Below are 26,309 nucleotides of genomic sequence, written 5' to 3' on the forward strand. Positions count from 1 at the left end.
AATCCCAAAAGCACAATAATGAGAAAGAATATATTGTTCTGCTTGTGGAGTTTGCAGCATATTAATGGATTTGTTTATTTTTACAATGGGTGTACTGAAGACAACAATTTTAAACAGGTACAAGAGCTATACAAGTTGACATTGTACAAATGGTGTAGTAGCCCAGATTAATTTGATATTTCAAGGATTATTACCTATGCTGAATCTGTGTCTGCCTCACTTTCCCAATAGGTCATACAAGTGGAGCATCCTTATGACGCAGCTCAGTGGCTTATCTTTGACCACAGTATCCATTGATAAGATAAAGATCTACTTTTAAATGAATCCATTGCACAATTGTGATTTGGCACTTTGAATATTCTCTAGTTTCAATGTCCTAAACATATGCATCTCTTGCAAAGAAGCATGTGATGTATTCCTGGACATGTTGCTATGTTTGTAAGAGATGCCCCTGCTGCCCATTTCAGGGGCATAATATAATTTAGAATCAGGAAAACCATTAAGAATACCAACAGCTCCAGAAAGATTTTTCCAAATTGGGTAAATTGAGAAAATGATAAGATGTAGAGCTGTATTTGACTTGTTTTAGAAAGGAGACATGATAGGAGCCGCCTTCCTTTTCCAATCAGTCCATTCTTTTTACAAGCACAAAACCATAATTTCCTATGCATAATGTCAGTTTGGTTATTAAACTGAACCAGAAACAATGTTTCATATCTCAATTTCAGATGGTGGCTCAACAGTCTTTAAATTACAGCTGCTTATATAACTTGCAATATTCCACTGCTGGTGTATGTCAACTCCCAAGAAAGGACTTTTTTTGTAAATTGTAGATAACCATTCAGTATACACTTTAAAACATGGTGTCAGTTTCTAAAACAGTACTCAGTTGCACGTAATACCAAGCTGTGCGTTTTGATGAATTTGTATATACCAGGATGTGTGTGCACGCTGCCTACATAATTTGGTTTCCTTGACCCATAAATAATTCCTTTAATATTAAGAACCTTAGCTTAAACAGTATTTACATAGCTCCACCATGCAAACAGAGCTTTACTGTCAAAAATTAAACATGTCACTACTATAAACTTATGAACATTTAGCAAACCCCTGTTGACTCAAGCTGATGTTAAACCCTCAAATAAAACTACTCTTTGTATTTTAAACAAATGTCTTTCAATTCAGGGATATAAAAATAGTCTTAAATTTTAACTTTACAATATGTACATTATTTGCAGTGTTATGAACATAGTTTCAGCTATGAAATAGTACATTATAAATATTGTTTCTAATTGCTGCTCATATACTACATTTGGAAGCTGGGGTAATGTTTCGACATTCAGGATCCTTGTTTGTTTTACAACAGCAAGCAGACTCACTAAGTTCATACAATTAGTTTCATACATGGGGCTTTGGCTTACAACACATGAAAAGTTGCTTGAGGGCAGTGAACATTTTATGCTCAATTGCTTTTTCCTGAGTGAAGATCACTCAAACAAAAATTAAACAGAAGTCAGTTTGGCAGGATTTAAAACACTGGTTGGGCGGCATTAATACAGAGATCCGATTAACAGGAATGCACAATGTGAGACACTGGCTATGTTTGCAAACAATACTAAACCATGTTTGGTGGAAGACTGGCAACCTGTTTCCCTATGAATATTTTTAAAATCCAACAAGTATGGAATGTCACAGACTGACGGCCCCTCATTAGTATTATATCCACACATGGGAAGACGTCCTAGATGATCCTGCAGTAGATGTTTAGTTGAAAACTTGGCTTAATGTTTGATGTTGTGGTAAATGGCTGGCACTGAGTATTGTGGTTACAGATTAGTAGCAGTTACCCCTGAATATGGTTTGTATTGAGTAATACTATGTATTTGTGGTTATGGCACTTTTGCCACAATTGTAAATACCCTTCTCACCTCACCAGACACCAGCCACATTGAGTGATGAAAGTTTCTTCAGATGGTGATCAGGGCTCAGGAAGAGGTGGTTTCCAGGCTTTGACAATCAGAAGGACAACTTTCAAAATTCTACATTGCAGATGGGAGGGAAATAGAAACTTCATTCTCCTGTGCCCTGGTTGCCATCTAAGTAGACATCCATCACTCAGGGCAGTTGGTAGTCAAAGTGGGCTTGGAGGGCTGGGTCAGGAGATGTGCTGCAGTTATACATTATTAACTAAGTAGGCGATTAATGTAAGCATGTTTCCTCATCACCGTTTAAAGTGAGGTTTAAATATAACCCGTTTAGAATACAGATTAGTTTGCTTTAAACCCTGGCCCCCAGGTTGCACTCAACACACTATTCTGTTTATTATTAGCTTGTTTTTTTTTTTTAACAAACCTGGAAGTTTGTCAAATATTATTTCTGGTTTGCATATGACAGTCTCACGGCCAGTGCAAATGAAACCAAGTCTCACTGTGGTCCTACTAACCGCACAAAAGAAACAGACATGCACCAGCTGAAACTATTATTTGGGCTTCTTCCAGCTCATACATGTAGCACTAATCCAAGTCTAAGGAATATGTTGTCCTCAGAAGTTGTTGAACAGCAACTCCCATCAATCCAAGATAGCACACTAAATGATTAAATACTATGGGAGATACAGTCCAGCATCTTCTATGGCCAACCTTACCCACATCTGTGCTGAACAAATATGGTTTTAACTAGACAATTAAAGTATGAAATGAGATCTTTGCCCAAAGTGATAAATTCTTTTCCATTTTAGGACTGCACGTCTTTCTTGTTTTACTGGATTATCTTCAGTTGCTAGAAGGGCTTTCTAAATGCTACATCTGCATAGAATCAAACTTACATCTTAATTCTGTTGATTACATACAGGGCCTTGGGAGATGACATAGATGGACAATCCATGGGATGGACAGTCCATGTTATAGGCTTTATTTAAACCATTTATCTACATAGGATTTGAAAAACAGTGTAGGCACAGAGTCAATAATTCCTAGTAAAACTTAAGAAATTATACAGTTTTTCCCTTTGTGCGATTTTCTCTTTTTTGATTTTGTTCTCTGTCCAAAGTGAGAACTGGGGAGCTCAGTAGGTGGGCTGGAAAGGACATCTGCATAGTAGGGGTATCTCACTGATCTGGGCTGTGGAATTGGCTGGCCTAAGAAATATCCTTCTTCTTCAGAATCAGATGATGATGAAGACGAACACCAAGAGTCTTCTTCTTCACCAAAAAATCCAAAAACCTGATCTCGTTGATTCCCCATTGCATAGTTGGAGGCAACATGAGTATACTGACTGTATGAGTTGGGAGTGTATGCCCGAATGGCATGAGGACTTTTATTTTGAATTAACTTGCTGTAATCCTGAGGAGAATAAAAATTAAGTCTCTCCTTTTGAGGTTTTCTTTCTGCAGCCAAATGAAGTGCATTGTCAGAACGAGACTTTCTACTCCTCCTGTGACGATGATGATGCCTCTTCCCTTGGTCCTCAAATTGATAAACACGTCTGCGAGTCCTTTCACTCATTGGAGGTTGACGGATGTCAAGACTCTCATAATTTCCATTATCAACAACATCATCTGAAAACTTAACTTGCTGAGGCCTGCTCTGTGATTTGGATCTTCTTAGTACGGGCACATGCATCGGCTTTTCTTCTGGCAGAGACTCACCTTGACATAATTCAGAGTTTAAACTTTTTAAAGATTCTGTACTCCTGTGAAGCATTGAGGAATTCAGAGTTCCCATGTTGCTCAATTTCTCACAGTCTTCTGTGTCCAGTTCCTGATAGGTTTGTAAGGAATACAAAGAAGGTCTTGGTTTGACTTCTCCATCAACAGAAGCACCTAGAAAGAAAACAGAAACAATTCTGTAGTAATATATATATTATATATCAGCAGCACCACTGCTCCTCCATTTTTTCCACAAAATTCTTGCTATGGAAAACATAATAAATCTGTTGGCTGAAATCCTCCATTATGTAGACCAGTTCCAATGTGCCTTGGTCACTCTCTTGGCTCTCCTACTTCGTAATTTGACAACAGTCCTTTACTGTATTTAGATGTAACAAAATTGCTCAATTCTAATTCCTGCAGACCTAAATCCACAAAGTAGCAGGTCCTCTTTAGGATTCTGACCTATAATTGAAAGCAAACTTTTCATTCTGAATATATATATACACACACACACATACACACACACTGAATATTCTGAGTATAAAAACAATGTGCTATTATTTGGAAGACAATTATTATGGCGATTGATAGGAATAAGGTTCATCAATTCTTGATTGAAAGGGATAGAGACAAAAAAGTAAATTACAATATATGTATGGAAAGGAATTACAGTAAAGGTTAAAAGGGTAATTAAAATTGCATAAAGTAATAAAGAAATTAAAAAGAGGGGAGGAAGAGTAAAGTAAGATTGTAAGCAGACTAGTAAGTAAAAGAAGATGGACCTAATCTGAGAAGTTCATTTTAACCCTTGTGTGAGAGATAATTCCTGTCTAGAGAATACGAAGGGGAATACACCCTGGTGAGGAGAAAAACTATCAACTAATGCCTGTTGTAGACTAAATCACATAAATGTTCTCTAAATGAAACAAACTGCAAGATAGAGTTATTTGTTATCTTACCTGTGATATTAGATAGGGCAAGTGAATCCATTGAATCCCGAACACACTGCTCCTGTTGCTTCAGGTTTGATAAACGCTCTAGTGAGTCATCATACCATGGTTTTTGGTCATGTTTGTATCTAGTTGCGCCATGTTCCATTTCCAATTCTTGGATTTTCCTGCTGCTTCCAGGTCCGGGGTGGCTTCCATACGCAGAATCTCCCAGCCCGTCTTGGGATTGTGCCCAGTACATATCTGACTGGTATTTCTTACTTGCTAGGCTCTGACTATTTTTCTTCAATTCTGATCTCCCCTGAACCATACTCTCACATATCCACGGCTCATTTGATCTCACATCTACTTCCACAGGCTGCTGAAAGAGGCCTTTATCGCCAAATTTTAGGAGCAGCTGTGTCATGTAGTCTTCATGCTCAGCCCACTCCTCTGGATCATCAGGTACTTCCTCTGCCCTTCCTTTCCAGAGGTCTTCATCTACAAAACCTCCTTGCCTTGACAAACTTAAATCATCCAGTTTCCGAGACAGTGTATCATCAGCATTGCTGGAAAGCCCAGGGAATTTGTAGTTCAGTGCCGGTGACAAGAGGAGAGATTGCCTGCACTGGTCTGCAGACCGACTGCTTTTCCCCATGCGAACACTTCGTCTGGAATCTCTTGAGCGAGCAGACTGGAAGGCAGAGTCCGAAGAGTCCGAAGCATGAACATCCTCTCCCAGGCTGCAGGATTTAGAACAATAAATCTGGCCTTGCTTGGGAAGGAAAGGGCATCCAAGTAGAGAAACTCTGCACTGAGCACATGAAAAGCAAGTTTCTGTAGCATGCCAGTGTTGTCCATCATAAGTCATTTGAGCATGATCAACCCCTGTTGGGAAGGAAAAAAAAGTGTCTCAGAGTTTTGTACGTGTTTACTTGTTTGGTATTTTTCCTGCCTAATCTTTCTGCTATATAGTAGATAAAATATTTTTCTCATGCCCGCATAACTATAAACACAAAACTAAAACTATAGACATAGGACTTTTATGCTTAATTTAAATTGAGTTGCCAAAAAAAATCTTGTAGCATGTTAATTGTTAACAAATTTTCTGTTGCATAAACCTATCTGACTGATGATTGAAATATGCTCTAGTCTAACAAAAGGCTTTTTTGCTGCCACACACTCTGAAATATTCCCCATCACAAAAGCGATTGGCAGAGATAGCACCTCATCTAGTTGTGTGCTATGCTAATTTAATAGCCTAGGTCATAAAGAGATCAACAGTTCTAATTAGAGAAGACTGAGATAGAAGAGATAGAATTAAATATGCTAATAGAGTAATTCTGCAAATATTGCCAATAACGTCTTATTGGCATGTGGTAACTTTGAGGTCAGCAGTAGAATATTTTGAGAGACTGAAATGTTTTCCCACTAATTTGCAAATGCTAGTTTTACGATACCAAACACAATACCTTGGGGAATGGGCCCTGCAAGAGTCTGGTTCCCTACTTTGCCACCAAATTGGACAATACAACTACAGTCTTTATAACTTCGGCCACTGAGTAAGGGACACCCTCAGCATATTTTGTATTTTAAGATTTGTAATTTGTATTTTAAGATACTCACCAATGTGTTCCCCACAAGTCTCACAATATTCTGCATAAAGGGATTCAAAACAGCCACAGCAGAATGGCCGCCCATCCTTCATTATATATCTCTGTCCTCCAAGTATGGTTTCACACTCAAGGCAACAGAAGTGTTTCATGTGCCAGTGACGACCTTCTGCTTCTGTGCATTCATCAGCAAAAATAATCTAAGGGGAACAAAGGGGCAAAGATTCAGAACTGCACACTGCCCTGGCTAATATGTGAAATCACAATATTCTTTCAATATACGGACATATTTGTTCAACCAGTAGAGAAGTTTGTTTGTGGAGATTCATATGAACCTTTCTTTTCAAGACATTAGTTGCTTAACTGAACAAGAAACATAATGTTCATCACCATTTCTACCGTAAATATTATGTGAATGCAAGATTACCTCATCACACGCAGAACATCGTGGCTTGAGCAGTTCAGCATGGTGTCTGCCACAATGGATTTTCCCATCTTGGTAGAAATAGATTAAGTCAACAAGGAGTTCATTGCATGTAAAGCACACAAAACAGGATGGATGCCAGCAAACTCCAGGCCCAGCTCTTGAAGCAAACACTGCAACTTCACCCCCATTTATCTTTGTACCACACTGCAAATAAAAACAGGAAAGGTCAAAGATTGTTTTCCAGTGTTTCATTTGACCTTCAGGTGTTCTTTAGTCATTGTTATTTATTTATTTGCTTGCTCTTTCGGAAAGCATAGCTGTATATAATATAGCCCAAGGGGAACAGCTTGACCACTTAGCAATCTGAGCACAGGTGAGGCTTGTAAATTTTAAGCAGTCCTATTAACTATTTTTTTTTCAAACCTTTAGGCCAGAATTGTTTGTTCTTCCATAGTTTTAGTTACACATAGCTAAGTTAAAACAGATGGAACAATAAATCACCTTAGCTCCAGTTTGGGCAGGTGGGACATTAATTTAAACAATATACATAAACACACACACACACATAAATAAATTACCTGTTCACAAAGAGCATGTATAACTGCTCGAGGAAGTAATTTGACTGTGCCTCGTCCCAGGGCTTCCTTCTTTCTCTGGGAACTAAATATCTGAAGTTCCTTCTTCTCTTCTTCACTTAAAGATTGACAGTATCTCACCTTTAGGAAAACAAAAAACAACTTTAGGATACATGCTGATTATTTTAAAAAGTAAAATGTGTATTTTACTGTTTTTTCAGTAACTAAAATTCTGCATTTACGACCACGTCAAGGAAGCAAAAACAATAAACGTTTCAATATTTCCATTAATATTTCATTGCTTTTTTGTCTTTAAGAAGTAAAGGCAGTCCCCGAGTTAAAAACATCCAACTTACAAATGACTCAGATAAGAACAGGGGTTAGACAACAGGAAGTAAGAGAAACCTACCCCCAGGAAGGGAACTTCACTCCTGAAAGAGTTGTCATGGGGAAAAGGTGTCTCCACTGAAGCTTTCTCACCAATCCTTGGTTCCACAACAAGCCAAATTTTTTAGAATCCAATTATCACAGGGATAGAAAGTGATGGGCACAGACAGCAAAATAAACACCATAGGGGCTTTAACCCTTTCCTATGCTATCCAAAGCTAAATTATATATATTTGGCTGGAGTTACACTTGAAAAATGTACCTGTTCCAAAGTACATACAAATTCAGCTTAAGAGCAAAATTACAGAATCTATCTTGTTCATAAGTTGGGGGCAGCCTGTATTATACTTATATGAAACAAATATCAGTGGCTATGTGCATATCCTACTTGCAGATATTGTTTTGGTGAGTGTTATCTATGTACATTTAGTTTTACAATGTGTGGGTCAATAAAATATAGTTTAAGGATAAAATATAGTTCAAAATATAGTTTATATTATGTCTAACTTAAAAATGCAACAGATAATCTGCACCAATACATCTTTTGTAATTTTACATCGGTTTACCTGAACTTCATGCCCTCCAAATACATTACAATGCAACTTTAAGAATTTCCCAGCCAGGTCCACCAGCCTCCAAACCTTTTTTGACAAAATTGCCAATTTATGTCCTATTTTGGTTAACACATCTTGATTTGTTTTAGGCTGAGTTGTCGTATTTTCCAGTAAAGGACTTCCAAACATATCCTGATTGAAGAAATTGTCTCCCCCAGATTTGTACAAACCAGGCAATCCTAATGGCTGCACTGGATGTTCTTTTGCCTTAAATCCAATTGTATCACTGGCCACAATGCTACTTGTAGTTATCCTCAGCTGTACGCCAGGAGCTCACTGAGTGACATCTGACCTGAAAGTTTCATATTCTGGCACTATCTCTTGTTTCAAATTGGATTATCTCATCATAGGATTTTAATGGTAAAAGACATTCCAAAGGGATCTACCATGTCTCCACCACTGCAATAATAACAACTGTATGCTACCACTGGCATTGTCTCTGATAGATTTTCTGCCAGTGTCACCTCCCATTACTGTTGCTGCCCAGTAGCTGTTTGTCACATTTAGTCTGGCTTCTCAGCAAAAGCCTGCCTGATATTGCTATCAGCAGCATAGTCTCTTGCCTCATGTAATCCCATCACAGCAAAAAGGTAGTGCCATTGGTGGGCGGTTTTCTATACCAAACCATTCACAGATTGTATGCATAGGTGTCTTCAAATAACCTCACAACTTATGGCAACCCTTTGTATTTATAAGGGTTTTCTTAAGCAAGGAATACTCCATCGTTTTCATCTGAAATACAGCCTACAACAATAGTTCCCAAACTGGTTCTACAGATGTTTTTGATGTCATCTCTTGGACGTCCCTGCCAACATGCTTAGGAGGTAAAATCCAAGGCACTTTGAATTCTTTGGTAGACCCCATCTAGGTACCAATTAGGCTTGACCCTTCTTAGCTTCCAAGATCAGATGGGATCTATACTCAGAATTTCAGAAACTGGAAGATTCAGCATTCTGTTTTTACAGTGACCAGTTAGATATTAAATGAAACGAATGTGTAACAGCAATCTCCCACTTAACTACATCCAGAAGTTTGTCCCCATGCTCATGTTCTGTAGTGTCTGAAATAGTTATATCTACCTCATTATCATGGGGTGGTAGCTGATAGAGAAGCTGTTTAATTCGATGTTTCTCTCCTGGACTGTTAACATAAGGAATCTTCTCCTCTGACAGACAAGCAAAGTACAGTTGTACCTAAATTGGAGACCAGAAATACACATAATCACTCCTTTGTTAAAAATAATTGTGATCTACTGCCATATCTTGGGTTTTGTTTACAAAGCATACTAGATTTTCTATGCTACACCTTCAACAAAGTTTGCATTCCTCCTGCTAAGAAGACCAGATGTGCAAACTCAGCAAAACTACGTAGTTTGCCAGAGATAGCTAGCACCCAGCTGTTGAATTGCTGCTCAGGAATGCAATTTCCAGTGACAATTAGAGGTGTTATAAATTATGCAAATCTAGTTTCCACCTCCTTCAGGGATATTTAGTAGCTCTCTTTACATTCCATGCTTTCTTACTGCATTTTATTACACAATGTGTGAAGTTCTCCAGAAAACAGCTGATACCAGCCAGACTTTCAGAATTGAATAGACCAAAGAATCAAACTGTATTTGGAAACCTGTGTTGATTCTTCATTTTTTCCATCTCAACTTTGATAGAAACATTTGGATGCAGCTACATTTCCTATCTGATATGATAGGAAACATAGCTTTTGTGCCACAAAGCACAAAAACAAAAACAAAAAAAGAAAATTATGCAACCACTGCAAAATTGCTTCTAAGTCATCTACAGTCTATTATTCTTGTTATTTAAATTAGAATTACAAAAAGGATAATTATTTCTGAACAGACTAACAAAAATCCAAATACAAAAGAAACTTTTTTTTACCATCAAAAGGATTATTGATTTCTGTTTCCAGCTTTGCCAATAATTACTGGCAATAATGCAACTGAAAATTTAACAGATCCTGCAGTGGTCACAGTAAGTAAAATGATTCAGAATTCTAGTTTATCATGAATAAGCAAATCTGCTGGTACAAATCCAAGAACAAACCATGCTATATGTTTCTAGTTTAAGAGTAACAACAAGCCAGTTTTCTCATTTTGGTGGCACAGTGGGTTAAACCTTTGTGTGCCGGCAGGACTGCTGTCTTGAAGGTTGGGTTGCTGACCTGAAAGTTGCCAGTTCAAATCCAACCCAGGGAGAGCGCAGATGAGCTCCCTCTATCAGCTCCAGCTCCATGCAGGGACATGAGAGAAGCTTCCCACAGGGATGGTAAAAACATCAAAAAAGCATCCGGGCATCCCCTGGGCAACGTCCTTGCAGACATCCAATTCTCTCACACCAGAAGCGACTTGCAGTTTCTCAAGTCACTCCTGACATGAAAAAAAAATCAGATTCTGGTTTCTTTAGCTGCCTCTTTTGGCAAGAGGAGTAGCTTGCACCAGCACACTTGGTCATTCACAAAGAATGTGTACTGCAATATGAGAACTAGGTCACTAGGTTGAAACCAGCCTTATAGAACTATTTTAAAAATAAAAATAGAAGACATTCACGGGATGCCATAGCTAAATCACATAACAAGTATTCATTCCTGTCTGTGGCCACTTCTACAAGCTACTTATCAACTAGTATACACAGAAATGATTATTCCTACAGCAATGTTAGCTCATATTGTATGCTTGCTAATGTAAATACAGGTGACATATTTGTTTAATGAGATATTCAAAGCATCACAAGTCTAGAAGTTTTTATTACATAGCATATTGCCCTGAAACTGGCCTGATTTAAAAATATTATTATTATAGTTATTATTGTGGTTTTTTTGTTCAACATGTACAGTCACTAAAGGAGAGCTAAGCACCCAAGCTATTAATTTATGACTGGAGAAAAATATTGAAATTAAGGTTGCATTCATTTTACTGTGTTTGACAAGCCTGAAAGATACAGACTGGAATCCTTTTTTTGCATACCAACATAATTATTGTTCAAGCCAATGGTTATACTGTTTAAATACTTGATTAAGGAGGAATGTAATGTTATGGAAATACCATCAATTGCAGTATAACACATGAGAACAGCCTCCCCCCCCCCCCCCCGCCAACAATGACACATTCCTAAAACATCCTTCTGAATGGCATTTAAATCAGATCTAAAGCATGCATCTCTTACCTGTTCTGGTCTAAGACATGGAGGAACCCATGAATATTCTTCTAAGGCACATCCAGAATCATCATCTGATGCTGAGCTTCGCTGGAAGCCAAATGTAAGGTTGCCAACTTTTGACTCCATTTCCAATAGTCACAAGTCAGCGGGACAGTGTCAAGATATTTAGCTCCAGTTCATCAATTAAAGGCTCTAGACAGAGAGATGAAAAAAAATCAGATTTGCAATGAAAACAATCTAATTGCTATTTTTTAAAAAATTAAGATTACATCCTTTGTTGGGTGAACCATTTACATTCTGTTACAGGATAACAATCCAAAGAGGTTTTGCTTTCAATTTCTATTGATAACCTAAACATACACAGCCTAAGCATACACAGCAACAATTTTATTAAGCAAGATAATCTTTTTGCTTAACTAGTATCTTAGAGTTTGATTTAGTATTTGTTCAAGATCCCAGTTAGTAAACCAGTTATTAAACTAGTTCATATTTCATATTTCATTATCTTATGTTGTGATCATGAAGGGAAAGGTGATCCTGTTCCTTTTTATCCAGCTGAGATATGAACATCTAAACTGGACATTGCCTGATTTTTTTAAAAAAAATGAGAGGTAGTTGCAACAATTGGGCACAAATAGTGCGAAATCACTATCAGCTTCAGATTTAAATATTTTACAATAGTCCTGAACACAGAAAAATACAAAGGTGAATCCAAGGCTACATGTAGATCAGATTGGGGAAAATTATGGCTGGTGGCACACAAGCAGCCCTCATTTCTGTAACCCCCAAAACAAATTCCCTCAAAGTTCACTGACACCCCTAACCGCCATTGGACATTGCCCAAGACTCCAAAATATGCAAAGTATCTTCTGAATTTCCAAAGACATCCTCTGAAGTCAGCATAACATTGAATAAAGAAATATTTAGGTTGGATAGAGAAGACATGGGTGGTTATCTAGCTTGATGCAGAAAGAGTGGAGTAGCATGAATCAGTGGCACTGAACACTAAAATAGCATTTTCTCTTCTGTTTCCCAAATCACAATTATCCCTTTAAAGACAATTTAATTCTCTAAATAAGGTAAAGGTAAAGGTTTCCCCTGACGTTAAGTCCAGTCATGTCTGACTCTGGGGGTTGGTGCTCATCTCCATTTCTAAGCCGAAGAGGCGGCGTTGTCCGTAGACACCTCCAAGGTCATGTGGCCGGCATGACTGCATGGAGCGCCGTTACCTTCCCACCGGAGCAGTACCTATTGATCTACTCACATTGGCATGTTTTCGAATTGCTAGGTTGGCAGAAGCTGGAGCTAACAGCGGACGCTCACTCCGCTACCGGGATTTGAACCTGGGACCTTTTGGTCTGCAAGTTCAGCAGCTCAGTGCTTTAACACACTTTGCCACCAGGGCTCCCCAATTCTCTAAATATAAACCCTTAAATTCTGCCTAAAGATTGTTATAAAAGCTATGGTGCTATGCTACATGTATCTAATTCCATTGAGTTGAGAAGCTAAGAAGAGCTAAATGTTATACTTTATCAAAAAACTAGGATGTTTGACTTCGATGTGCATGATTAAGTACATGTGAAATTTCATCCTCCGTTGTGTAAAGTATATTTTTCTGTTCAGATAGTACTATTAAGAAGTCTAGGACTTCCAGCTATGTCTTATCAAGAGGTGGCCCTTGTTTTAGGACCCAAATCTTTAACCCTTTTAGAAGTCATACGTGTCCATTATATAAGGAATGCCCCTAGTTGAGGTTTAGGGGATTTTCCTTTTATACAGAATGAATTATACGTCAGAAAAATCCCATATTTTGGAGAGTCGGCAGAAATAAAGACAGATATGTGTGTACCATGTAATTTATGTATGCAACAGTATGTTAATTTTGCAGAGAAATACATGCAAGGTGAACAAAAATCAATACTTTCATGTGATCTTTCGGAAAAATACAAATACAAACTTGATAATAGTGACTTTCTGATTATCACCCCTACATGTCATGAATTTCTGCTCTCCCTTACTGCTATTTTGAATACTTGGCAATACTAAAGAAGACTGATACCAGAAAATACACCTTTATTCTCAACTGGCACATTATACAAGACAATATGAAGTGGCAGGATTATTTCACTGACATTTATATTACAATCCCCTGATAAACCTCAGATAACAACATGCCATCTTGAAATGAACAACCACCAAATTTAGTAACCAAGTTGGATTTCAGAGAGATCTAAAAATTGTAATGTGCACCACTGCAGATTACTATTACAATTAATTATAACTTCTAAAAATGATTGTTGATGTGGAAACAGATTGATGCCTCAACAATAGTCGCCTCCTGCAAAGTAAACCTCTGTCACAGGTATTTGTAAGAAGGATTTCAAAGTATGTCTTGTCTTGAATTTAGTTTAACTCCTTTATATCAACCACTACATGCTTTCTTTAGCAGCTATCTGCACATCTGAGACAATGAATGCAAGTCAAAACCACGCTTGCCAAGACTAAATGTGGTTCATGTGTGCTACAAATAGCCTCAAATTGTTCTCTCACTTCCAGCCCCACCTTTTCCTTTTGTTTTCTTGTGGGAATTTCCTGTGCAGTCTGACAACTGTCTGCGGTTCAAGAACAATCTTACATTTGAATAGATTAACTTCTTTCATTTCATGTGAGTAAAAGTTGTTTTTTTAAAAAACCCCAAAATATCAAGTAGTTCACAAAAAAGAGAGGAAATTATAACAAATGCTACACTCTCTTCATCATTCAAATATAATCCCTACCCTGAAGGAAAAATGCTACAGGAGATGATTTCTCATTATATAGAGCCCCACCCTACCCATCTATGTATCTGGATCAATTTATTATGTAGCATAGGTTTTCATAGATTGTATCTTACTTTATAAGTAAAGGTAAAGATTTCCCCTTGACATGAATTCTAGTCATGTTCAACTCTGAGGGTTGGTGCTCATCTCCATTTCTAAGCTGAAGAGCCGGCGTTGTCCACAGACACCTCCAAGGTCATGTGGCCGGCATGACTGCATGGAGCGCCATTACCTTCCTGCCAGAGCAGTACCTATTGATCTACTCAAATATGCATGTTTTCGAACTGCTAGATTGGGGCTAACAGCAGGAGTGCACCCTGTGCCTCAGATTTGAACCATCAACCTTTCAGTCAGCAAGTTCAGCAGCTCAGAGGTTTAACCCGCTGCACTACAAGGGGCTCCACTTTATTTCACAGTTTTTCCAAAATTATCCCAGACTATAGTGCTTAAAATTCAGGGTAACACTTGACTGTTTTTGCCGTACTAAATAAGCGACGTCATTGAACATTTGAGCAAGAAGATTAAAATTTAATTGGAAATTTATGGGAGGAAAATAATTTGACAACTAATCTTTATGCGCCTACCAATTCAATCTGTATTCTTTATGTTCAGATTGCATTACAGGCACAATACCTGGCCTCATTGTTAACTTTTGTACTCTTTCATCCATTTTTTTTTTTACATTTTATACTACCCAGCCTGATAAAATGTTCTGGAAAACTTGCACACTTTTGTGGCATTTTGTGTACTCAAAAAATACTGTCAATGCTAGTTGTTTTACTCCTTTTCTTTTTATGGATCAGCATCTTTCATTATTAAGTATATGATTGGAGTGAAAGGCAATGTAAGACTCTGAAATATTCTAATTTAGGAGGAAGTGTTTTGAACAAGAACTCTTGTACAAAAGTTGTGAAATGCCCAGCTCTCGTTTTAAAAAGTGCTGAAGCCATGTGTGAAACTAGCCCTTCTGTTAGGATTTCCAGCTCACTGAATCTGTTCTGTGGTCACCTCTGACCAGATCGAAGAGGTCACAATTCATAAGGCCAGTTACACAAACATCCTTCTCTAGCCCCTGCTGTTTTACTCTGTTCTGCAGGGCAAATTGTTTAACAACTTTTTTTTGTTAAACTGCTTGTTAACAAGGCTACAGGGAATACAAGGCGCATATCACACATCTCTTTCACAATGTGCTGCAATGACAACCCTAAAGGGTCACGGCTTGAGGTTAAAAAGCAGGTGTCTGTGTCGCTATTCTAATATGCATGATAATACAGTCACAAGACGACAAGGAAAAATGCAATACACTACCAAATCTGGACACTCCTACTATTCAATATATTCCTAGTTTATGGGGACGATGATAGAAGGAAAGAGTCTTCTTAGAATTGTACACTGGAACGTACTTTTATCCTACTTTTCCCTCAGAAATGTGATTCAAGATAACACTGAATTTATTACTTATGTGAAAAGAAACATCAAGAAGCACCTACTTCTAATAAGAAATAGATGGTTGTGTTTTGGAAAGCTTAGTTTTCCACTTTCTTCAGGTAACAAAAAGAGATCACACTGGTCCAGATGCATTCCCACAAGGAGGATTCAGACAAGATACTTTTGATGGTAGAGGAAGAGAATGCCACACTTTTGTTCCATTGACAGCCAATGGGATGTTAAAGCAGTCAGGCTTTGATGCAGCTTGCAAATGAAAAGCACTGACATTACATGTTAATTAAGACCATTAGTCTGCATATGAGGCTAGAAAGAGGTTGAGAAGTGTGATTTGTTTTTGTTGTTGTGCACCTTCAAGTTGCTACTGACTGATGGCAAACTTTGGAATAGTTTCGGACATTGAGCAGTGGTTCTCAACCTGGGGTCCCCAGATGTTTTCGGCCTACAACTCCCAGAAATCCCAGCCAGTTTACCAGCTGTTAAGATTTCTGGGAGTTGAAGGCCAAAAACATCTGGGACCCCAGTTTGAGAACCACTGACATAGAGCAATGCAAAAAGCATATAAAGCAGTATTCCAGAAAATTTGATGTCCCCATTAGTTTGTTCAGATGCAAAAAAAAACAAAAACCCTTACAGTATAATTAGAATCCTACTAGAATTTATTTTTATACTTCTTATAAATAGCCAAAGGAAATGGGAGCCATATTTTCTCCAGTGTAAACATGCACTCGAGTTTCACTCCATCACCTGTAGGCTCTTGAACACCACACTTCTTTGTCAAAAGTAAAGCACTAAGTTTGGAAACACATTTACAAAGAAAACATTCCAAGGAAGTAATAAAATAGTTGCAGTTTTGTGTATTTAAAAACCTCACAGACCTGATAATCTTTCCTTTTAAAACACTGGAAAGTAATTTCTTGTAATAAGCTGTTACAATTCTACTTGGTCTTCCTACATATTGATATTTAGAACAGAAAGGGTGAGTTGCCAATCCGACGCACTTTACATTACACGTGTACCTATGAACATAGATTTGTGTGTGTGTGTGTGTGTGTGTGTGTGTGTGTGTGTGTGTCAGAAGCAACCGGAGTTGAGAGAATTGGCCGTCTGCAAGGACGTTGCCCAGGGGACGCCTGGATGTTTTGATGTTTTACCATCCTTGTGAGAGGCTTCTCTCATGTCCCCACATGGAGCTGGAGCTGATAGAGGGAGCTCTCCCCGGGTGGGATTCGAACCTGGCAGCCTTCAGGACAGCAACCCAAACTTCAAGTCACAAGGCTTTTATCCCCTAGGCTACCAGAGGCTCCATGAACATAGATAACATTCACAAATAGAAAAAAAAATACAGACCCTTAACTTTCAAATGGGATTGTTTCAATGTGGTTTCCACAGAATTTACTACGCAGTTTGTAAGTCATCAAATGTTATTCCAAGTATGAAAGACTGTCTCCCAGGAATCCCAAACAGAAATACACATCTCTTGAAATCTTCTGAATTTTAATTCAGAGCAACCCCAGAGCAAACCTATCAAGAATTAAGCAAATTACAATCACTACATCACTGTTTAAAAAAACACCAACAGTCTTGCATTTTACGTAAGCCCAAAATTAAAGCCTCTCCATAACTACCTTAATGTTCTTCACTAGTAACACAAGTCCCTTTAAAATTTCAATAAATTGAAATGTTAACCTTGAAAACAGCCATGAAACATGTTGGACAAAGACCTAGCACTCACCAGCAAACAAGTTTGTTGAATAGTTAAGGGTCTCCATCTGGCACTTGGACAGGAGCAAAGGATCTGCCCAGCAGTGAAGCCAACAGAGCAGTAAAAGCAACAAAACCCAGGGGGAGGGAGGAACTACCAGGAAGCCCTTCCTTTTTTTCCATCCTGCCAGCATCCAAAGAACAGGCAAGGAGGAAGTAAATCCACTCAAAGAACCAGATGAATGGAAAAGGCAACACTGCCACTGTCATAAGAAAAGACACTTGCTATTCATGGAAGTATCTCTAGTTAACTTTGAGCACTCAGGGCCAAAATCCAAGCTAAAGCCTTGCCCAATTCTTTTCTTTTCTTTTTTGTTTACTCACAGTTCACTTAAGACTACTGCATATTACTGCAAGCTTCCGAAGCTCCACCAACTTCTTCATCAGGCTAATTTGGTTCAAAGATCATAGAGGAGAAAAAAATTATGATGCCACATTTTCTTAAGACGTTGGTGTCAGTTTATATTAGGTATAGGAAAATGGTGTCCCTTCAGGTGTTTTGGACTTCAACTCAACTCCTAAATTCATGTGGGATTTCAAGTCCAAAGCACTTGAAGGGCTGAAGTTTGCCCAGACCTGGTTTATATGGTCTGAAGGGATTTCTATGTATGCAGAGGTCACTCTACTCTTTGGCCATGTGGGCACTGGGGAGACAAAGAATCATAAAATCCAGGCAATACATGGTCAATTCCATTAGCAATAGGAAAAGTAACTTCCCTTGAAATCCACACTGTTTAGGTTTCGTATGATTATTAACACCTTTGCCTGATGAAGCAATATAGCTTCAAAAAGCATGCATGATGCACTTAGTGCATTTTTGGTTGTCTTGTGGATTTGGGGTGCTGTTATATTTTGCTGTATGGCCAACAAGGCAACTCATGGATACGTTTTTAGTATGTCACTGCTTTATCTACATATGAACATCTTAGTAGTATTCAGGACAGGACTGTATTAGCAAAGGCAATCTTGTAGCACCTCTGAGACTAACCGGGAGAATAGCTTTTGCACCATCAACTTTTGTAGACTCACAGTGCATCATTCTAAATTGTAGAATTAATGCATTTTGACACCGCTTTAACTGCCATTGTTTAATGCTATGGAAAGTCTGCTGGTGCCTCCCCAAACTACAAATCTCAGGTTTCCACAGCACCGAACTATGGCTGTTAAAGTGGTGCAAATTGTCTTAATTCTACAGTGTAGATGTATCCGTAAGCCTACTCAGATGCATCTTGGTTAGTGTCAAAGTTCCTGCAAGATTCCTTTGTATGTATGACCATGTATTTTTACAAATACACAAATAACAACTAGAATAAAATCATGAAATCAAATGCTAAACACAAAGGCATAGTCGTGTTAGTCTGGAGTATCAGTAGACAAAGGGATCTGTAATCTCAAAGGTGCTATAAGATCCAAGTGCTAAATCAACACATGCAAATCTTCCTAATTCAACACGCCTCCTTTGATTATGTAAATCCTACTAGGCCAATGAATCTCTTCTAGTTTTGACTAATGATTGGATTTAGGCCTTTCCTTAGCTTCTCTTTTTCCTTTGAAATCATCATCTTCTTCTTTATCATCAACAAAAACTTATTTAACAGAGCTGGGAAGCAGAACAAAACTTTCCTTCGCAATTCCCTCCACTAGCTCCACAGAATAGCAAGCTTTGCCTAGGACGCCACATATAAATGTAGTATCATCATCATCATCATGATCTGTAGCCCACCTTTTTCCCAACAATGGGTTTCGAGGCAGTTAACAACACATTCAAAACAATACATCTACACTGTACCATTACAATACCATTACAATACAAGGATGCATCTATGCTGTAACATTAATTTGACCCCACCCTAATTGCCATGGGTCAACGCTATAGAATCCTGACAATTGTACTTTGGTGAGGCACCAGCACTCTTTGGCAGAGAAGATGAAAGACCTTGTAAAAGGACAATCACAAGGACTCAGTTCAGCCATGGTAGTTAAAAGTAGTTTCGAACTGCATTCATTCCACTATACTGCACCTCCCCAAGACTCTTAAATCCATTTGTGTCAACCATCCCCTCATAACACAGCACACACACAAAGCTCTGGAGGGCTGTTTCTCGAACCCCTCCTTTTAGCATCCCTTCCCCAAAAACCAGACTTTCCAAGCTCTGCCTCCTGCTGAAACTAGTCCTCCTTTCAATCCAAAACGGATGGTAACCTCACCCATGAGAATGTAGACAGAGAATTCTTTTCAGCTTTTGCCTTCCCGATGCTTCCAGGAACTGGGCTTCTGCTGCTGCACATTGCTTCTCAAGAGTCTTTCTCTCTCCTCCCTCAGGCTCCTTGCAGCCTCCCCTTCCACCCTCCCCAACTCTGAATGTTTCCTCCAGGAAGCTGCCAAAAGTCTGTCATCTTCACCAATCATCCAGTCTCAGGGGGGTTACGTTTGGCTCCACTTCCCGAGTTGAGGAAAGTTACTTTATTGGGCTCCAATTTCTAGACTCGCCCAGCTAGGGTTGCTGGAGGGGCTTGGAAGCAGTGTTTTCACACTTTGCTTCCCCTTTAAAGGGGTGTAATAAAGAGGGGACTGGGATACCTAAGGGAGAACTTTGTAAAAAGAATCTTCTTTGTCAGAGGCTTTTATTAACTAGGGGTCATCTTCTACAGTTAGAATTAATGCAGTTTGACATCACTTTCACAGCCATGGTCCAATGCTATAGGAGTTGTCATTCGGTGAGGCCCCAGCACTCTTTGGCAAAGAAGGCTCAAAACCTTGTCAAGCTACACATCCCAGGGTTCCATAGCGGTTGACAGCCCCCAGTGGAGTAGTGGGTTAAAGCCTTGTGACTTGAAGGTTGGGCTGCTGATCTGCAAGCTGCCAGGTTCGAATCCCGCCCGGGGAGAGCGCGGATGAGCTCCCTCTATCAGCTCCAGCTCCATGCGGGGACATGAGAGAAGTCTCCCACAAGGATGGTAAAACATCAAAACATCCGGGTGTCCCCTGGGCAACGTCCTTGCAGACGGCCAATTCTCTCACTCCAGAAGTAACTTGCAGTTTCTCAAGTCGTTCCTGACATGGAAAAAAAATAGCAGTTGACGTGGTGCCAAACGGCACAAATTCTACCATAGATATGCACCATATTGCAATCAGTAGGGGATGAAGAGCTGCGATAATGCAATGGATTAAACCCTTGTGCTGGCTGAACTGCTGACCTGAAGGTTGGGTTGTTGACCTGAAGCTTGCCTGTTTTAATCCGCGAGATGGAGTGAGCTCCCGTCTGTCAGCTCTAGCTTACAGGGACATGAGAAAAGCCTCCCAGCTGTCACATCCAGGCATCCTCTGGGCAACGACTTACAGTATATTCTCAAGTCGCTTCTAACACAATAAAAAGTACGGGTGGATCTACAGTGTTGGATGAATGCAGTTTGACATCACTTTAACTGCCACAACTCGAGGCTAGGGAATTCTGGGAGCAGTAGTTTGGTCAGGTCCCAGTGCTCTTTGGCTGAGAAGGCCGACAGGTCCCAGGATTACATAGCACTGAGCCATGGTGGTTAAAGTGGTATCAAACTGCATTCATTCAACACTGTAGATGCACCCTGAGACATTTAAGACTAATCCCACCTATAATTCTTTAATATTTTTGTGTCTGTTTACTCTAAATAACTTTGCCTACGCCCTTTTCTTTAGATGCCAAAATTTTATTTCCAAATGTTCACCTCAAGTTTTAAGTTATTGCAATGATAGAAATCTGACAACTGTCGACAAATGTCATGGAGGGAGAGGCATAACTCCTATTTGGGCAAGGCCTACATTTTACCTTTCCCCTGTAGTTTACTCTCTTATCTTCTTAAAGTTACGAATGTGAAGAACTAAGTATATAATCCTCGTTTTTTTCCTGCTAGTCTTCCCCATAAAGATCAGCTCACCTCTTCCTCTGGCTGAGACAGATTGATATATTGTATTTTCTTAAGGAAGGAGGGGGATCTAAATTCCTTTTCTCATTCCAAGCCAACAATTCAAAACAAAATGTTTTCAGGAACAAGGGCAAGGAAGAGAGATTCTTATGCTGTGGAAAAACTATTTTCTTGTTTGTGATCTCCCAGTGTTAGTTAAAGTAGCCCTAACTCCACCCTCTATTGTGTTTAAAAGGCCTCCTGGCTACACATCAGGCCCTAAGAGCTGACCTTGTGCAGTTTCTAATTCCTTAAACACTAGTCACTGCGTAGATCAATCATTGCTGACCCAGTATGAACTGACATAAAGCCACACTTTTCCAGGAGGAAAATATCAAGCAGGTTTTGGGGCAGATAAATGCATAAAGCTAAAAAGAAAGGAGCGATAAATGTTTTAGCTTTTATTCTTCATGCCCAACACCTCCAACAACTTCACAACAAGGCCATCAGCACAAGGATGTCATTGGGAAAGACATTAACAAGTGCTAGGTAAAGATCATTTCCGTATCAATGACCAAAAACATTTACTAGCATGCAAACCATGCAAAGTTAGTCACTGCAAATGAAGAAACCCCTTATGGCAGAGGATGAATAGGAGGAACCACAGCTTGGAATTTTATTTCTGGTCTCCTACTTATGATTCTTTATTTTATACATGTTTTACAATTTATTACAAAGTTTAAAAATTGGGCAAACCGGAAAGCTGCATCATACTATTTTTTTCTTATTACACAGGATGTATCCGTTCTTATTTATGTGTTATCGGAGCCCCCTCAGTGGCGCAGTGGATTAAACCCTTGTACTCGCAAGACTACTGACTTGAAGGTTGGGTTGGTGACCTGGAAGTTGCCGGTTCGAATTCAACCCAGGGAGAGCGCAGATGAGCTCCCTCTATCAGCTCTAGCTCCATGTGGGAACATGAGAGAAGCCTCCCACAAGGATGGTAAAAACATCAAAACATCTGGATGTCCCCTGGGCAACCTCCTTGCAGACGGCCAATTCTCTCACACCAGAAGTGACTTGCAGTTTCTCAAGTCACTCCTGACACAAAAAAACCCAAAAACCTATGTGTCATTTGGAAGTCGGATGTTTGTAGCTCAGGAACTGCCTGTACTGGTTTATGCTCATATGTTTGGTAGGTTAAGAATCTACTTTAGATATCAGACAGAAAGATACTCTTGTCACTATTATATGCATTTTTGGTGCGATAGATGAACACAACTAAGGTAAAGGTAAAGGTTTCCCCTTGACATTAAGTCTAGTTGTGTTCTGGGGATTGGTGCTCATCTCCATTTCTAAGCTGAAGATCCGGCGTTGTCCGTATGCACCTCCAAAGTCATGTGGCCGGCATGACTGCATGGAGTGCCATTACCTTCCCATTGGAGCAGTACCTATTGATCTACTCACATTTGTATGCTTTCACATTGCCAGGTTGGCAGAAGCTGGGGCTAACAGCGGGAGCTCACTTTGCTCCTCAGATTCGAACCTCCAACTTTTCAGTCAGCAACTTCAGCAACTCAGTGGTTTAACCCAATGCGCCATCGAGAAATCACTATAAATATATATGGCATCATCACTTGATTGTATAAATTAATGATGTGATGACTATAAACTGAAGTTGTTGTTGTTCCTATAAGCTTTATGATGAACCTATCATAAATGATTTTGGGGGAGAAGAGGCAAAATCTATTCAGAGGTATTTTGTCACTGGTTCCTCTGAGGTTGAGAAAGAGTCTTAATTCAACAGTCAAACAGCTCCTTGTTACCTAGTTTGTTGTTGTTTTTGTTGTGCATTCTCAAATCAAGTCCAACATATGATACCCTATCATAGAGGGTTTTTTTGTTTTTTGCAAGATTGGTTTAGAGAAGGTTTGCCACTTAGACTGCAACTTGCCAAAGATCACCCATGGCTAAATAGACATTTGAATCAACAATCAAACTACTATGCCACCCTGGTTCAATCATTTAAAAAAAAAACAATTCAAAGTGTCATTAAAGAATGTGAATAAATAGTTGTCTAAACAAACACATCTATTGAACTGAACAACAGACCTCCATGTAAGCTTCAGTATAACATACACACTCAGCTGGGAAGAGTTTAGTAAAGATTACATTTGTAAAAGAAATGGGGTTCTAGTGCCAAGAATTAAGGGCAGAGAAAAAAGACTGTTGGAATTTGAGTGCAGATAGCTGAAGGTTAAGTTTGTAAGTGCAACAGCTAGAGAGACTTGGCTGTGGTCAGACAATAGCGTTTATAATTCAGACATGCTTGGCCAACAGCCAGCACTGAATCAACTTGATGAATTTTCAAAGTAGGAGGCACTGCTGACACGGCTGTTGCTTCTATTTCCTTTGTACATTTTTAAGCAGAACCATTTCCCCCCAGTTCTCATTTCAGATGTGATTTCTCAAGGTATCAGTGCCTGTTTGCTCTCCGCAGCGATTGTCCCTTGTGAACTTGGAACAGAACTCAGACAAGAGCTTCAGTATTGTAAATATTAGTACATTCTGATATAAATTCAACAGATCAGTGTCTTCTAGCTCAATTGACAAACTATTTTGGCAAATTTGGGGTCACAGCATACCTATCTATTTATTATGGGTTATTTTTTACTGTTTAAATGCAATTCTCAACTAAGAAAAACATTCTGATCTAGGGAAAATACATTCAAGCATATTTGAACTTATCTGTGGACTGTAAGAAATTTCATTCTAATGAAGAAACAGGACAGAAGGGGCTTATGAGTGAAGACAGACAGAAGTGACACAAAGCAAAAATATGTTGTGTCTACCTAAAACTCTTCTAAAGGCAAATATTTGTACTCTGTCTTACTAGTCTCTTTACTTTATCACTACACATACCGTGTTTCCCCGAAAATAAGACAGTGTCTTATATTAATTTTTGCTCCCAAAGATGTGCTAGGTCTTATTTTCAGGGGATGTCTTATTTTTCCATGAAGAAGAATTCACATTTATTGTTGAACTAAAAAATGAACATTTATTATATACTGTACAGTAGTTGTCATCACAAACCAGCATAACCAGACAAACTGTGAATCCTATCAAGAATTTCTTGTTACTACCATTATTTCCATGTACAACTGGTATGTACATTTACCAATCCTGCACGCTCTGGTGTTCTGTTTGACAGGTGCTGGGCATGCTTCCAAACAAAAACTTTGCTAGGTCTTACTTTCGGGGGAGGCCTTATATTTAGCAATTCAGCAAAACTTCTACTAGGTCTTATTTTTCGGGGATGTCTTATTTTCGGGGAAATGTTTCGGTCAGGGCCCGCTGTACTACTTGTTCTCAACGAACCTATGATTTTTTTTATTAAAAGTGTCTCATTAGATATTTAGGTATCTTTCTATGAACCTAGTAAACATTTAGGACCAACTGGGGAGGGCCTTCTTTCTGTCCCACCACCCGCTCAAGTGTTTGGTGGGAACACGGAAGAGGGCCTTTTCGGTGGCTGCTCCCTGACTGTGAAACTCTCTTCCAAGAGAGACCAGGATGGCCCCATTCCTGCTGGCCTTCCGCAAACAGGTCAAGACCGTCTTCTGTAAGATTTAAGGAAAGATAAGGGGAGTGTTGCTGTGGAGGTTGTGGATGGGATTTCTGGGGGGGGGAGGGAGATTTGTGTGTGTGTGTGTGTTTTAAATGCATTTTAATCATATTAATTGATTTTTTTAAATATTTTTCACCTAATACACACAAGATTGTTTAATTGTCTTTTAATTTTAGTATTTGTTTTAAACTGATCAAAGTGTGTGGCTGTTAGCCTCCTTGAATCCCCTTGGGGAGAAAGGCGGGATATAAATAAAGATAATAATAGAAAATCATACACACACACACGCACACATATCGGGAACCTGCAAATCTCACCTATGGAAGAATAAAACAAAATTCTAACAGATTAGCAGATACCCAGATTGAGAGATACATCTCTGTTATAGCCAAATTTAGCATCCACAACTATTTTCAATGTTATTTAGATAAACTTTCAGTTAACTTCTTTTGCAAACATTTTTCTATTTATAAAAGGTAAAGGTTTCCCCTGATGTTAAGTCCAGTCGTGACTGACTCTGGGGGTTGGTGCTCATCTCCATTTCTAAGCCGAAGAGCCGGCGTTGTCCATAGACATCTCCAGGTCATGTGGCCGGCATGACTGCATGGAACGCCGTTACCTTCCCGCCGGAGTGGTACCTATTGATCTACTCACATTTGCATGTTTTTGAACTGCTAGGTAGGTAGGAGCTGGGGCTAACATCGGGCGCTCATTCTGCTCCCGGGATTTGAACCTGGGACCTTTCAGTCCACAAGTTCAGCAGCTCAGTGCTTTAACACACTTCGCCACCGGGGCTCCCATTCTTCTATTTACTTGAATGTAAATATTCTCCCTAACAACTCTATCTCATTTTTGTCCTGAGTGTGAGATGGTGTATGAATTCAAATCACCTGCAGAATTATGGTTTTTTGTGTGTGTCAGGAGCGCCTTGAGAAACTGCAAGTCACTTCTGGTGTGAGGGAATTGGCCATTTGCAAGGACGTTGCCCAGGGAACGCCTGGATATTTGATGTTTTACCATAATTGTGGGAGGCTTCTCTCATGTCCCCACATGGAGCTAGAGCTGACAGAGGGAGCTCATCCGTGCTCTCCCCGAATTCGAACAGGCAACCTTCAAGTCAGCAACCCAACCTTCAGGTTAGAAGTCCTGCAAGCACAAGGGTTTAACCCATTGTGCCATTGAGGGCTCCAGACCTATGGTGACCCCATGAATTTCATACAGTCCTCTTAGGCATAGCATCCTCAAAGGTTATTTTCAGCATTTCTTACTCAAAAACAGCACAAAACACCTAGTATTTGTCACTGGCCTCTCATCCAAGTACTAACCAGGGATGACCCTGTTTTGCTTCCAGGATCAGATCAGATCTGGTATCTTTAGAGTATTTGGGCTCTAATCTTAATACAAAG

General features: G+C 39.3%; 1 protein-coding gene across 6 annotated transcripts in view; it reads right to left on the bottom strand.

Moving 5' to 3' along the window:
- Positions 1–31: 31 nt before the first annotated feature.
- The window catches only part of prickle1 (prickle planar cell polarity protein 1), a 96,501-nt gene continuing 70,223 nt past the window's right edge, over positions 32–26,309 (bottom strand). For 4 of the 6 annotated variants that reach the window (XM_062982483.1, XM_016993827.2, XM_062982487.1 and 1 more), the window contains exons 2-8: positions 11,371–11,556; positions 9,274–9,387; positions 7,197–7,334; positions 6,619–6,822; positions 6,205–6,391; positions 4,609–5,466; positions 32–3,820 (exon numbers count right to left, since the gene is read on the bottom strand). In XM_062982483.1, coding sequence (XP_062838553.1) covers positions 2,982–3,820; positions 4,609–5,466; positions 6,205–6,391; positions 6,619–6,822; positions 7,197–7,334; positions 9,274–9,387; positions 11,371–11,490 — 2,460 coding nt within the window. In that variant the 5' untranslated portion in view covers positions 11,491–11,556 and the 3' untranslated portion in view covers positions 32–2,981. Of the gene's footprint in view, positions 3,821–4,608; positions 5,467–6,204; positions 6,392–6,618; positions 6,823–7,196; positions 7,335–9,273; positions 9,388–11,370; positions 11,557–17,364; positions 17,472–19,601; positions 19,756–26,309 lie in introns of those variants that run through there. The other 2 variants (XM_062982486.1, XM_062982485.1) reach the window with 2 other exon arrangements.

This window comes from Anolis carolinensis, chromosome 5, assembly GCF_035594765.1.
Source record: "Anolis carolinensis isolate JA03-04 chromosome 5, rAnoCar3.1.pri, whole genome shotgun sequence".
Classification (NCBI taxonomy): domain Eukaryota; kingdom Metazoa; phylum Chordata; class Lepidosauria; order Squamata; family Dactyloidae; genus Anolis; species Anolis carolinensis.